Genomic DNA, 15,256 nt, shown 5'->3' with positions numbered 1-15,256 from the left:
GTCGCCAATGGCGCCACTGTTGCCGTCAGGGGTATATGCACTGCTCGCATAGGAATTGCTGGCTGCCAAATTCCAGTCCTGTTCACCGTGCGGACCAGTTGGCCTCATGACCTAACCTTCGGGCTTGACTTTCTGACGACGCATTCTGCCCTAATCGACTGTGCCACCGGTACGCTGTGCCTCGCGCTTCCTCTTCTTCCAGACGTTCGCCCCGAACAACCACACACCCTCTGCTCTACAGCGTTTGTTAGTTTACCTCCAAAATCCCTAACATTCGTTGAATAGGCCTCAACGGCAACCGTGCCTGATGGCGACTATGTCTTCGCACCTATTCGTGATGTCCTCCTGGTGTGTCACATCTCTGTGCCGCACTCCGTCGTAACCCTTGCCGCTAATTCGATTTGTCTCCCCGTTATCAATTTTGGCTTGCCGAAGCAAGTGTTGCCTGAAGGCACAGCGGTGGACATGCTCCTGTCACTGACAGACGACCACGTCACTGCTTTTGCACCCGACGCGTATCGCGTGTCCACAGCAGAAAGCATTCAGCAGGAAGTAAACAAGATGCTTGCCACAGGCATTGTTCAGCCCTCGTCGAGTCCTTTGGTGTCGCCGGTCGTGCTCGTCAAAAAGAAAGCTGGCGCATGGCGTTTATGCGTTGATTACCACCACCTATAGCGAATTACTAAAAAGTACGTTTACCCTTTACCACGAATCGACGACGCTCTTGCTTGTCTTCATGGTGCCAAACACTTTTCGTCCATTGACCTTCGATCTGGTTATTGGCAGATTTCTGTCGGTGAGCAAGACCAAGAAAAGGCCGATTTCGTCACTCCAGATGGCCTCTACCAATTCCAGATTATGCCGAAGAAAGACGGGCCTTTTACGTGGGGTTCCCCTCAGGCTGCCGCTTTTTCACGCCTTATCATGATTCTCACCAATCCACCGGTCTTGGCCCACTTTCACCCGTCCGCAGCACCTACAGAGGTCCGAACCGATGCCAGTAGTTATGGGATCGGCGCCCTCCTTTTGCAACGCCAACACGGACACGACCGCGTTATAGCCTACGCTAGCCGGCTCCTGACAACTGCAGAGCGCAACTATTCGATTACCGAGCGCGAATGTCTTGCTCTCGTTTGGCTTGTTTCAAAGTTCCGCCTATATTTATATGGCAAACTCTTCTCAGTAATCACAGACCATCATGCGATCTGTTGGCTTTCGTCGCTCAAGGATCCTACTGGCGGGCTCGGTCGTTGGGCCCTCCGAGTACAAGAATATCCCTACATAGTGACTTACAAGTCGGGGCGCCAACACCAGGACACAGATTGCCTCTCTCGCTACCCACTCGAAGAGGCGACCTCTACCTCTGATACTGACACCGACGCCAGTGTTCTCTCTGTTTTTCCACTGCTCGACGTCGCTGACGAGAAGCACCGTGACCCGTCCTTGCGTATCATCATTGACCGCCTGGAAGCGTCACTTGGCGAAAGTTCCCTTCGCTTATTCACACTTCAAGATGGCGTACTCTACCCCCACAACGTTCACCCCGGCGGCTCTGCATTACTCCTTGTGATTCCTAAACACCTTCACTCGGCTGTTCTAAACGAACTTCACAACCTACCTACTGCCGGTACTCGGGGTGCGTCACGTACCTACGACCGGGTCCACCCACGCTTCTTTTGGCCAGGGCTTGCTCGCTGCGTTCGAAGATACGTAGCTGCGTGTGAGAAATGCCAGTGAAGCATGACACCATCGACGCTTCCTGCTGGGCACCTTCAACCACTCGACATACCCGCGGAACCATTCTTTCGGGTTGGTTTGGACTTACTTGGCCCTTGTCCTCTGTCTACCTCTAGGAACAGGTGGATCGCTGTGGCCACGGATTACACCACGTTCTACGCCATCACCCGAGCGCTTCCTACCAACTGCGCTACAGATGTCACCGATTTTCTTCTACGCGACAGGATTTTATTACATGGAGCTCCACGACAACTTCTCAGAGACCATGGCTGGACATCCCTATCAAAAGTTATCGCGGATATCCTGCAGTCCTTTGCCACGAGGCACAAGCTATCCATGTTATACCATCCGGAAACAAATGGCCTCGCGGAGCATCTCAATCGCACTCTCACAGGCAAGCTAGCGAAATATGTCTCTTCCGATCACACTGACTGGGACCTCGCTCTATCGTTTGTTACGTTTGCTTATAATTCCTCGCACCACGACACAGCCGGTTATTCCCCATTTTTTCTTCTGTTCGGCCGAGAACCAGTACTGTCCCTCGACACAACCCTCCCTGTTCACGTGGCACCGACCACTGAATATGCCCTTGACGCTATCGCCCGCTGTGCCCACGCAAGAGAAATTACCCGTGATCGCCTTCACAAATCCCAAGAGAGTCAAATGCCTGTCAAATGGTGTGAGGTGCACGACCGGCGACACCGAGACGTGCACCTCACACCTGGTTCTTTAGTGCTTTTATGGTCTCCGACCCGTCGGGTCGGCCTGTCGGAAAAACTGCTGTCTTGTTACACAGGCCCATACCGAGTGCTTCGTGCAGTGACTCCGGTTGCCTACGAGATCGCCTCTGACGCCCCATCTGCTTCCCAGTCCAGTGATATCGTGCACGTTGCGCGGCTGAAGCAGTATTACCTTCCCAGTAATGAAATTTAGGCGCTCCGGGACGTCACTTCTGTCGTCAGGGCATTATGCTACATGTGTGTGGTATTTGATTGTTTGAATGACGCGCGTGAGTATTATCACTCGAGAAAAGAGGAGGAAGAACGAACTGGGCTCGCGCTGTGAATCTAACCGGTCAGCGCTACAACCACTGTTGTAAATATAACCTGTAAATAGTTGCTTGTCTTACTGACTCGTCCTTCGCGTAACAATAATAATACAGCTTCATTTTAAAAGCGGCAGAACGAAGGCCTGAATACACTTGTTTTGGCAAGTACTTTACACTTAGAGAAGGGAGGAACAAGAGGGTCATGGTCATCGGGACAGGGAATATGTCGCGAATAACTGCAGGCACACGGCAGGTGGGACTGTTATTCGGCTCTTTGAAGGAATGTTTTTAATTGCGTACCACGTACCTTGCTCGCTGCAAAACAGGCCAACTCCAGGGATGGGCGGGTGTCGAGATGGTTTGTCCGTCACAATGACAGGAACTGTAGTTGTGCTGTAAGATTAAGATGTCTCTTGCCGCACAGGGCAGCACATGCACCATTTGTAAAGGATCTATTAGTAGCAGGTAGTAGTAGCGTGGAGGAAAATCAACGAGTATATCTCGTTGGCAACTACTCTTGAAAAGCAACTTAGGTTGGCCTGGCCATTGCGGTATCTCCGGCAACGACCTCGCTGACTAAGCTGCTAGAAAAGCACACGAAGGACCAACCCTTGTTCCTGTACCTTTATCGCGGACTGACGCAGCCCAACACGTAGGCAAGCTAGCGCACCGTATGACATTGGAGAAGTGGCACACACCTGATTTCAGGCAACATCGATTGCATTCCCTCGATCCATCTATGCAACTGCGGCTGTTACCATGGCTTTGGCGTAATGAGGAAACAACGCTGCACCGCTTACGCTTGGGCGTCACATTCACGAATGCATATACGTTTTCGATTGGAATGGCTGATAGCGCCGAGTGCAATGCCTGTGGTGCCGAGGAAACCATAGTACATCTACTGTGCTACTGCGCATCTTTTGAAAATGAAAGACAAGATCTCTGCACAGCTCTGAACCACATAAATAGAAAACCGTTCACCTTGAACCAGATCTTGGGACCATGCCCTCGCATATCGCAGCTACAAAAGGCCACAAAATCGCTGCTGCTATATTTGAAAGCTACAGGATTGAGCCAGCGTCTGTGATCCGGACTGAGTGACTGAACGATATCCCCAGTGGACTTTCTCTTCTTTTTTTAATCTTTCCTTCCCCTTTTCCACTTCCCCAGTGTAGGGTAGCCAACCGGGCTCAGTCCTGGTTAACCTCCCTACCTCTCATTTATCATTTTCTCTCTCTCTTTTTGTGCCAGGACATCAAAAAATTTCCTAAAATATGTGCTTTGCACTTCGTATGTCAAAGCGCAACGAAACTGTATGAGTGATTCGTGACACCCTTTAGAAGGTCCGCACAAAATTTTGCTCAAAACTTCGCAAAGGCTTCATTATATTATTGCAATCATTTTTCTGCAGCCGAATAAATATGCCAGTGTTATTTATTTAAAAAGTTAGTGACGTTTCACTTCGGGAAACCGAATGACACGCAAGCAAATGGGTGTTATAGCACACACGACGCTATTGCCCCTCGGTGCGCCTTTATGCCTACACTGTCCGCATCAACGATCGCATTCGAGATAGGGCTCGCGCGGCCGCGCCACACGCAGCAGCCGCCAGACTAGAACGCTCCATTGTAAACATTCGCTAACTACTTAAATTACCTAGCAGGCTATCAGCGCGCGCAGGCAAACAGCAAGTGTCCGCACTCGATGACCATGGACACTCGCTGTCAAAACGCTGACGCGAGGAATCGCGACTGCAGCAGCGAACGAAGTGACCTTCGTGCTGTCTATCGCTTCAACGCAAACTCAGCGGTGAAATCACAACGCACGCAGAGCTACAAGCCGTCGGCCCACCTTGATGACGCCCCCAAAGCAGATCGGTTTCAAGTTAGAGCGCACGTGACCGCGTGCGGCCGAGGTCTAACGCCCCCGCTCCATCCCCTCCCCCGGCGTGATGGTATATTGCGCGCGACGGAATACGGCGCGCTTACTCCGCTTGCGTACTCGAGATTGAGCCGCCACCGTCGACTCACTGTCGCACGCTTTCACTCGCACACACAACGTATGGCGTGTGCGGACGGCGTTACTACTAGAAAAAGCCACTACCGTATGCATCGCAAAGAAAACCAGTAGTGACTGCCAGAGGAGGTCAACCCAGCGTCCATCCGCCTACCTTCCTCCTCCACTTCGCCCAACATTACATACACTTTCCTCTAGGTGGTGCTATTAGCGGCGTGCTGTGCGCGCTCCTTCGTACTATAACCAGCGCACGATTTTCGTCATCTCCAGGCGCCTTCCTTGTTCGCATGCTTCGCGGCCTCAGACCTACACTGCCGATTTGAAGAGCTGGCCAGTTACGCTTGCGCGTAAACATTAGCTGTACGTCGCGAACCGACTCATAAAAACAGGCACTATCAGGGATCTTCGACAGAAGGGCCAGAAGCGATAGATAGGAAATGCTGTCCGATTTTGCCTCCATCAAGCTTACCTGCACCATGGAGCCTGGGGAAAGCGACCAGGCAATCAAAATTGCGAATTGTATGCTAAGATAAACGGCGAAAAGTGGCTGCCTCTTTCGACTGGGGCATATGCACAAGATGACAGGTATTCTACAATTTCTAAAATTTACGTTTCAGAGAAATTCCAGCTCTCCGGAGTGGGCTTTGCTGTGGGCTGTTTATCGATTGAAGTTTGATGCTAACTTTGCTGCCGACTTTCGCAGGCGGACTTCATCGTCGCCGTACGAAAACAATTGAGAAATACTATAATAGTTGTGTTGTAATATGTCGAGGCACGCAATGAGTACACAAACTATGCACTAGGGCTCGCCATTTTCATTGGTAACCTTTGCATTGGGTATGTCATTTGAGCAGTTAAAATAAAATTTCTAGAATGAAATTCGACGACAAACTAAGAAAGATTTTCGGCGTTGAAAACACTAATAAAACACAAACGTATTACATTGATGAGGGAAATTATAGGTTGCTTAAAGAAACATCCAACTGATTCCTTTCCATGAAGGTAACAGTCCAGGCTTTATATTCCACGAGCTCGAGAGAACGAGTAGCTGACCCGAAATAGTATTGAGCAAATATAGACGGTACACGCAGCTCACTTACTGCTCGCACAGATGCTCCAAAGAAACCACTCTTAATGAATGAGATATGGGGCGCTACAACATAAAACTGTTCCAAACTTTTCTATTCCAAGTCTGCGATCAGCTCTCCGCGATTGGTGAAAAACTTTTTTGGATTACCCCTCACTTACACAGACTGGGAGCACTTTAGAAAAATCAGAAAAGACAGAGCAGACACAGATAGAAAGGGGCGTATCACACTACAAGAGTGGGTGGGTCAGCTTAGGGACGACTTGAATGCAGCAACTAAGGCTATAGAGACAGAGGAAGAGGTTGAACAAACTGATAGTAGATTGGCGCATTTGATCGAAGCCAAGCAATCGATTTTACAAAGATGGAAATCACAACGCCTAAACAGGAGACTTAGAAAACGAATTGCTCAGCTCAATAAGAGTATAGAGGAACACGCACGATATTTGCAGAAACAAAAATGGGATGAGGTGTGTAAATGTCTAGACGGAAGGATAAAACGTGGAGGCAATTGGAGTCTGCTGAGGCATCTGCTCAACGAAAAAGGCACTAAATCGAATAGACGTACGGCAGTGGCGAAACTGGTACACCAGGAGAGTCAGACTGCAAGCGCAGAGAGCATAATGGAGCGATTGGCTACTAAATACTTGCCTCTCAGGAAAGAAGATCAGGATGTGAGTTATCCCGATTACTTAGGGGTAGAATGCAAATATATGGATCAGGAATTCACCGAAAGTGAGGTACGCACGGCACTGTATGATCTGAATAGTAGGTCAGCAGCTGGCCCGGATGGCATCTCTAACAGATTGCTTAAGAATTTGGACGACGATTCAATAAAATATCTGACCACATACATTAATGACCTATGGAAAAATGGGGTATATCCAGAAGAATGGAGGACGGCCAGTACTATCTTAATACCAAAGCCGGGCAAGCAACTCAACTTGGATAATCTGAGGCCAATTTCGTTAACATCATGTCTAGGGAAGACAATGGAGCATGTCATACTGAACAGGTTAACGAAATATGTGGAGGACAATGACATCCTACCGTACAATCTGATTGGTTTCAGATCAGGCTTGTCCACACAAGATGCCATGTTGTTAATCAAACATCAACTGCTATTAGCTAAACCAAAAAACACTCGAGCTCTCTTGGGGTTGGATGTCGAAAAAGCTTTTGACAGAATTAAGCATAGAGCAATACTTGAAGTGATTTCCGAACTGGGATTGGGGAGAAAACTCTACGAAGTGGTCAAAACCTTTCTTGGCAATCGTTCAGCTCACCTTAGATTCGGGGATATTAAATCAAAGAAGATGGATCTCGGTGACAGAGGGACGCCACAAGGGTCGGTCTTGTCACCTATGCTTTTCAACCTGGCCATGTCAAAAGTGGCAAAGGGACTAAAAGGGATAGAGGGCATTCACTTTACCATTTATGCAGACGATGTGACTATATGGACCGCTGAAGGAAGTATGGGACATGCGGAAAGCAGACTTCAGAAGAGCATTTATGAGGTAGAGTCTATTTTAGAAGGCATGGGACTCAAATGCTCTGCTAATAAGTCTGAACTCCTTGTACTCAAGAACAGAAGAAGGGGTAGAAAACCGAGGGGATACGTTCCCGAGGAAGAACCCAGGTTAGTACTGACCACGAAGGCAGGCGAATCTATTAAGCAAGTAGAATCCATTAGAGTCTTAGGGTTATTCCTGGAGGCAAACGGGGCAAATGGAAGAACAATACGACACATCACAAGCAAGACTGTGGAGGTAATAAGACTTCTAAGGAGAATCACTAACAGACACAGAGGGCTGGGAGAGGAGAGCGCCATGAGACTGGTCCACGCTTTCGCCTTGTGTCACTTCTCATATGTAGCTGGGATGCTCACTTGGACACAGACAGAGATAAACAAGTTGAACAGATTAATTAAAAGGCTAGTCAAAACAACAGTGGGGTTACCGATTAACACTCCGGATAACAAATTAATGAAACTCGGGCTCCACAACACAATAGCCGAGATAATTGAAGCTCAGCAAATTGCCCACAGAGAGAGGCTCTCTGGAACAAGGCCGGGTAGAGCAATACTAGAAGAGGTAGGATGGTGCCCAACCGAATCCAAAATTTCAGGTGAAGGCACAGTAGAACTAAAAGATAGCATAAGAAAGGTAATCAAGACGACTCCTTTCCCCAGAAATATGCACCCGGTGCACAACCTGGAAAGACGAAAGGCAAGGGCCAAAGCTCTCCTGCAAGAGATAGAACACGACAGAGAACATGCGGCATTTGTAGATGCTGCGTGGGTCAGAGGAAAGAAAGCCTTTACGGCAGTAGTAGTAGATGCAGATGGTCTCACTCGGGATGCTATTACAATCATGACTAAAGACACGACAGTCGCGGAACAAGTAGCGATAGCATTGGCTTTAAGGAATAATAAGTGGACGAAGATTTACAGTGACTCTAAGATGGCTATTAGACACTTTACCAATGGCTTTGTAACCAAAAGGGCTGCGCAGCTGATCGGTGAGTTGGACAGCCAAGAGATCGAAATCCGCTGGTTTCCTGCGCACATGGGGTCTGTCGATCCATCTCGGAAGAATTTAAACGAGATGGCTAACGCAGCTGCACGAGGACTTACTATCCGTGCACTACGCGACCAGAACCTTAATAATATACAGGAGGAAAACAGGGACCAATTACTAACATATAATGAAATCACGAGGCATTATTACATCAACAGAAGGGAATTCCCAGTGCCACACGCTAAGCTCAATAGAGCTCAAGCGGTGACTCTGAGATTGTTGCAAACAGGAACTTATCCAAGTCCAAACTTTATTAACAAGATATATCCTGAAAGAGAGATACCAATCAATTGCGAGAAGTGTAATGGCATCATTACTCTGGATCACATGCTTTGGCAGTGTCCTGTGACTTTCACAGACTGTGACAAGGAGAGAGACTGGTGGCAGCGAGTCCTACACAGTGGAGGTCTTTTCGATCAAGTACAGGCCGTCCAGAAGGCCCATGATACGGCGGTAAAGTTAAACCTTACTGTCCCGACGTGGGAGCCGCCTGCGTCAACCTAAGGGTTGATCTTCAGGACATTAAATAAAGTTCATCATACCATACCCCTAGTTCACCTGTCTGTCACGCGACGTCATGAAAACCGCAATAGCTTTCCATCTGATATGGCGTGGGCACACTGATTATACATGATTTGACCGAATAGAAGGATAGTTATTTCTGATTCGACGCCTTTTAGCCATTAGCCATCGGCCATTGCTCAAAAGTTTTCGGGCTGCACCTACCTCACCTCCCTGTCACGCGACGTCACAAAACCGCAATAACTCACCGCGTCAAAGTGACGTGTCTGCGTTAAAGATGCATTAATATGGCGAGCAAAATTGGAGCTTTCTTCTGCCGCAGGCTGCCCCATTCTGAAAGGAATAAAAAATGGCTCCCGCCGATCGCACAGGCACTGGCTATTCGCACGTGCCGGAGAGCATGTGTTTATCTGCGTATAATAAAACTTTTTTGCGTGCGTGTGTAACATTTGCGAGCACTTTCGGCACCTTTACGACCTCGTTCTGCCAACTCTTCTTTGCTGAGGATCCGTTTTAGCGCCATTCTTAAGCTTCCGTTGCATTCCGCCGCGACTTTCGACCAGCCACTACAAGCTATGTAAGGGAAAGTGGACCAGTCGCACACACCGGCACCACCCTCTTTGTCCAGTTATCAATGTTTATTGCAGTGGTTCGGCCTCATCGAATCCCTCTCCACTTGAGCGTGCTCCCCGCCTCTTGTCAGCCAATTAGATAAGACAAGCCACTCAGTGTAAGCAATGCTAATCGTTTTTCAAGCAAAGAAAAGTGACTTCCTATCAACAAGGAGAGCGCCTGATTGGTCGGTTCAGACAACCCTGCGGATGACCGCCCGATGCTTGCATCAGCGGTTACGCAAATTTGACGTCAGGAGATTGTAATAAAAATATATTGGGATAGTTTTACGTTATAGGGCCCATTGGTAACGGTTTGGCTTCAGCCGTCGGTGATCGATTGAAAAAAAGAGCGTTCATACTTTTAGTTTTATCCAGGCAGGTTGCCTGATGAAGTTATGCGGTGAGGCCAGGAGATTAGCAATAGAGTGGGCCGAGGAACTTGTGCGGTCATTCAAAGAATGCGAAAAGGGCGAGAAAATTGTGGCGCCTGGCGGTAACGTATTCTACACGACGGTGACCTTCTCCTGGAAACCAGATTTGTTTTGTTTTTTTGGCCTCTTCCTACGTTCAGTTTCCGTGATACATAGTACTTGTTCAAACATGTTGTTTTGAGTGTCAGCATCAGTGCACGGAGGCACCTCTTACCATCACGTTCTTTTTTTTTTATTTCTGGCACCTTATTGTCTTTGGGGCAAGGAAACATAATGCGTACAACAGTTACATTTTGGTGGAAACAAATTATTTTGATGTTTCTCAATGCGCGCTGGAGCGTCCTCGTTGAAGACCTTTGAGTTTTATTCGATAACCTAGCACCAACCTAACTAAAGTATAATAATTATACAAATAGACTTTTTGTAAATATAGTTTTGAATCGGTCAAGCGGATACTGGATCATTGCGAACAAAGCAGCCGCATGCGAGCCAAAACGTCTTGTTTTATTTTGATGTATTTGGCCGGCGTCAGTTTTACCTTTGACTAGGATGGGCACCTATATGGCGTTGGTCGTGTTAGATCACTGTCAATATGCTATCTTAATAAAGGCTTCGAAAACGTCATTTAAAACCTTGATGCAGATCGGCTTCCCCTTTCGTCCAAACAGAATGCTAAAGATGTGTCCAATAGCTTTTGCAAATGAGGTTACAGAATTCTATGCTTCTTACCTTTCCAATTCGGCGCCCCAAACTCCTTGCCGCAGTAACCGTGCACCTCCCTCTCCCTTCATTTGACAAGGCACACCAGACAAACTCTTCGCTTCATTTAAACTTCGTTTTTATTGTCAACATTTCCGCAAAACATTAGACCAACAAAAAACAAGAAAAACAAACACATAAATAAGGGAGGAAACGTATGGCACAGTTCACACGGTAATGTTTAGTGTAAATTACACAGGTGCGTCGCTGACCAAAAAGCGAACAGCCCGTGTGGCCCGCGAAAACGCGTATTCATCCGAACGCGCGGTCCTAACTTTCGCGCACTCATCGATGTGTTCTCGCCTCTCCAAGCTTGAATTTGTGCCGGTCCCTTGAAATGATCTAAAAAGGAAGGGCACTGGTGTAACAAGAAGAACAATGTGATGGCGATAACCGCAACATTGTCCTTCGTATAACGCGAAGTGTCAACGCAGTGGCTCTATGTACACAGGAGACGCCTGAACGGTTCCAGGGTAATTATGTAGAGAGCAAGAGATGGGGGCATGATAGAGTGAGAAAGATTCGGGACTAGAAGAAGGTCGGTGGGGTAGACCACGGGGTATAGAAAAATAACATCTCCGGGATAGTTGTCAAAAGCACAAGGTCAACGACGCCACACTCGCAAGGTGCTAGCACTTCTTTCTGACTGCTCCGTGAGGAGCGCACTCGAACCCCGCCTGTCGGCGTCCGTGATGTTTACTTTTTGCTCCTTGTGTTCACTGCTTCTTTTCTGCTTCCTCTCGACTTCGTTCGCTCATTTCCGATCAATATGCGGCACCGCCTGGTACCTGCGTCAAGAAAATAGTGAAGGACACATTAGTTCTCTACTTTTACCTGTGTTCAGAGTCAGCAGTGACTTTCACATTGGGGCACTCTGGATACCCCTTCACCTATCATTCCCTGACATATATTACTCATGCAGAGCAAGAGAGCACTGTACGATAACCAAATTTTACCCTTCTTGAGCACGCACCATTGAGCCTAGTCCAATACTTCTCTAAAGAAAAGAATTCGGAGGCAGAAAAATGCATTGCCTATGCTGCGCAAGCTATTGCTATCTGCTAATATTTCATTATGTCTTTAATTAGGCACTGGTCGGCTCATCTGCCAGTTGACATTACTTAAATGCTTAGAGACGGGAAAAATTTTAGAATGAGTTTGAGCTTGCAGTACCCAGTCAAAGTGGTCAGACCATATACGACAAAAAAAAAAGAATTTCTGCCGTTTTTTGGACTCCTCTTTCCCAGTCTGAATTACTTTCCTGACTAAAACAGCTCAACGAAGCTCATTTACTTATTAAATAATGTAAACCGTAATATTTATTCAGCGTTTACGAACATTTACTTCAGCGAAACGTAACGTTCAGACATACGTGGTATATGCTACTATACGTATTGTCGTTACTGAAAAGGAGAAAATTAGGAGCACGGATCACTAAGCTCCCTGGATGTGTCGTCGAGGGCAACGTCTAATAGCAAGATTGAACCGTTTATCATCGCAAGCGTTAAGAAATAGCAGGCGATTTGTGACTAGCAGCATGTATTCAACTTACAGGTTGCAGCTAACAGGCAGCCGTCAGTAGAGATTCCCTCGTCTTCCTTCCTTGTTGAGCCTGAGGTCACGACAACTATGAACATGCGTAAAGTCAATGGGAGTTTTCCACCACTCACAGCCACCGTTTATAAACTTTCACTTATATACACGATTCACTTGTCTTATGGATCAATCAGCGCGTCCAAGTCTCGTTGATCCTGAGATGCACAAGGCGAGTGGATTAGTTGCTGGCGGCCGAAAAATACCGACGGGCACACATCTGAAGCCATAACAATTCGCAATCACCCGACAAGATACACCGTAACATAACATATCCTGAATCACTAACTGGCCACTGGCTCGAGTACAGAAGACTGCTCCTAGTCTTGACATTCGCTGTACTTGCTCGTGCTTGTCTCCCGTTGAACACTCACTGTCCAGGAGGTCGAAGTGAAAATGCTGGCGCTTAAGGTTCAGAAATCTGCACCGGTCACAGCACCGCACAGCTGCTCTCGAAGAGCCACGGCTTTCATTAGCCATTGCACTGACCATCACCTTTCATTTTTTTTATTTGCTATCGCAGTAGCCCGGAAACCAGGTGCAAATTTTAAAAGGTAAAGCCAGAAGAAACTCTTGAAATAAACCTTGTTGGCGTAAGTAACTCGACCATTCGAGCTTTCGAATGCTGCTTCCATCGGTCGTCTTCTTGACAAAAACGCTGCTTCTTCAATCGAATTTTTTTATAGTTGATTGCTGATTGGAACACCCGCACAAAATTAATAAGCCGGCGGGATATACGAGCCCTGGTGCCGGCATCCTGCTGACGCTGTCGTAGAGAGCGGCTAACGGCTTCGTCGCTGTGCAGGCTGTGGCCGTTGATGCTCATAGGCCAGTGCTCTTCTTGACAATCCACACTTGGTTGTCTTCCTTGGGGTAGATGGAGGATATCTGCAATTGCGTGGCCTCCTGAGGACTTGCCGCTGTGGTTGAAGGGCAGGCGTCTTCGTCTGTCACATCCTTCTTGGCCTCTCGACCTGTGCAAAGGGCGCAAATGATGAAACAACCTCGCCGCTTCATCGAGAATCGAGAGGACAAAACGAAGCCACACCTAGAGCACCCGCGAATATCAGCAACGTACGTTTGCCGCAGAATTGCAACGTTATTTCAAAAGTTTCAACACCGCGCACATGGCAAATTTCCAAAAGTGCAGGAATTGTATCATGATATATACTTAGGTACTGTTGTTCAATTAGCGAATGATCTTTTTGGCTTACTTACACAAGATAAAAAAAAGTAATCGTGCATACTGTGTTAAGATATGGCCACAAGTTCTGCGTAACTAACCGTCCCGGTTTCGTTAGATTCAAAACAACGCCGTGTCACACAGTGTCATATTGATATACTACAAAGGCGGAATGTCTAGAAACCAAACTCGCCAAATAAGGGCTACTCACTCTTCGAAATACATAATCGTAGCAAGACAAATCAATTTGAAGTCGTCAATGAAGACAATCGTTGCTATAACTAGAGTCGCTTAAATGACTACTTCACTGGCCGTTTCATAGCTGAAGTGTCCGAGTGAGATTTGCGGCCTCCAATTATTTACTAGCTAAAATAAATGCCGTCATTAGGCGTACCAGGTTAGTTGTAACAGATGCCATTCCTGGGATAACCAAAACAAGAAGTAGTAAATGACAAACCACGCAGAAGCAGAAGCAAATGGGCCCAGCAATCAATATACGTGTCCCCTTGTTTTTGAAGTATGGAAGAAACGCCGCACAAAGAACATCGATACCAATGCATTCAGGAGAGATAACTTAGAGGAAACAAGGCCATGAAATGTCCCCACGGCGTAACTAATAATCCGCGCATGGGCATTTCCCCAAGAAGATGCAGTGAGAGCGAACAGAATGAAAATACATTCTGCAGGCGTGAGCTGCAGATCAGGTCCTAGGTACAGTAAGTGGAAGAGAAGAATGTCAGAGGCTGTAAGTCGAGCGAACGCACGTGGTCTGATCAACATTGAAGACAACAATGAGAAGACACTGCAATGGCATTCGTCGCCGGCTACTTCTGAACTGCTAAAAGAATGCATACAATACATGCAATGCGTGCAACCATTTAAACTGTTCCATGAATGTTCCGAAGCTATCTTTGCAGCATGAGTTTGTGTTTTACGCCTTAGCCCCACTAAGATTGGTAGCACATGGCGAAGACATCCAATGCTATGAATGATAAGTCTAAAGCATGTCTCCACCTGTGCACAGACTCAATGAATGCACTGTAAGGCAGCGGCAGTCAGGAGGACTGGAGAATATGTAAATGCGATAGTGCCAACCTGTCCTATGTTGTTTGCAGGCGTGGTATCTATCAAACCGACATGTAATCTGCAGATTTTACATTTCGACCAGAATAGTTTGCACTGCAGGATGTCCGTAAGCTCAATTTTTAACACTGAATGTAGTTCCAGAAAGGCGCATGTTTCTCACAGCACCACTTTTGCCAAGCTTGACTCTCAGTAAGAAAATGTTTCTCACACACATAAATTCTTCAGAAAAGATAATGACCCTAGCAGCACAAACACTTTTTTAACCTTCGAAGTAGGCAATACACTAAGGGTGCTTGGCCAATATAAAACGTCTGTTCTGCAAAAATAGGCACACGCATTTGTGCTCCTCAAATATAGTGTCTGCAAATAAACATCGTTGGGCTTTATTTATTGCACCTTGTGTAGCAAGTACAGAGCAAGAAAGCCCAAGAACGCACAAAAACGCAAACCTTCAACTGCTCATTGTACGCAAGCGCGTGTGAAATATATAAAACAAAAAGGGCTACAGGAAGCAAATAAACACAAGCAATCAAATAGGGAAATGAAAGTAATAAGCGCTTCTGAAATCGCAATGACAAGATTAGGCTGAGCTGATCTTCTT

General features: G+C 47.0%; 1 protein-coding gene across 2 annotated transcripts in view; it reads right to left on the bottom strand.

Moving 5' to 3' along the window:
- Positions 1–10,861: 10,861 nt before the first annotated feature.
- The window catches only part of LOC142572881 (neural cell adhesion molecule 2-like), a 303,074-nt gene continuing 298,679 nt past the window's right edge, over positions 10,862–15,256 (bottom strand). For both annotated transcript variants that reach the window (XM_075682318.1, XM_075682320.1), the window contains exons 12-13: positions 12,346–13,360; positions 10,862–11,581 (exon numbers count right to left, since the gene is read on the bottom strand). In XM_075682318.1, the coding sequence (XP_075538433.1) occupies positions 13,209–13,360 (152 nt within the window). In that variant the 3' untranslated portion in view covers positions 10,862–11,581; positions 12,346–13,208. The remainder of the gene's footprint in view (positions 11,582–12,345; positions 13,361–15,256) is intronic.

The sequence above is a fragment of the Dermacentor variabilis genome, chromosome 2, assembly GCF_050947875.1.
Source record: "Dermacentor variabilis isolate Ectoservices chromosome 2, ASM5094787v1, whole genome shotgun sequence".
In the NCBI taxonomy this organism is placed as follows: domain Eukaryota; kingdom Metazoa; phylum Arthropoda; class Arachnida; order Ixodida; family Ixodidae; genus Dermacentor; species Dermacentor variabilis.
Note: the sequence above shows the minus strand (reverse complement) of the source record. Positions and strands in the feature narration are given on the sequence as shown.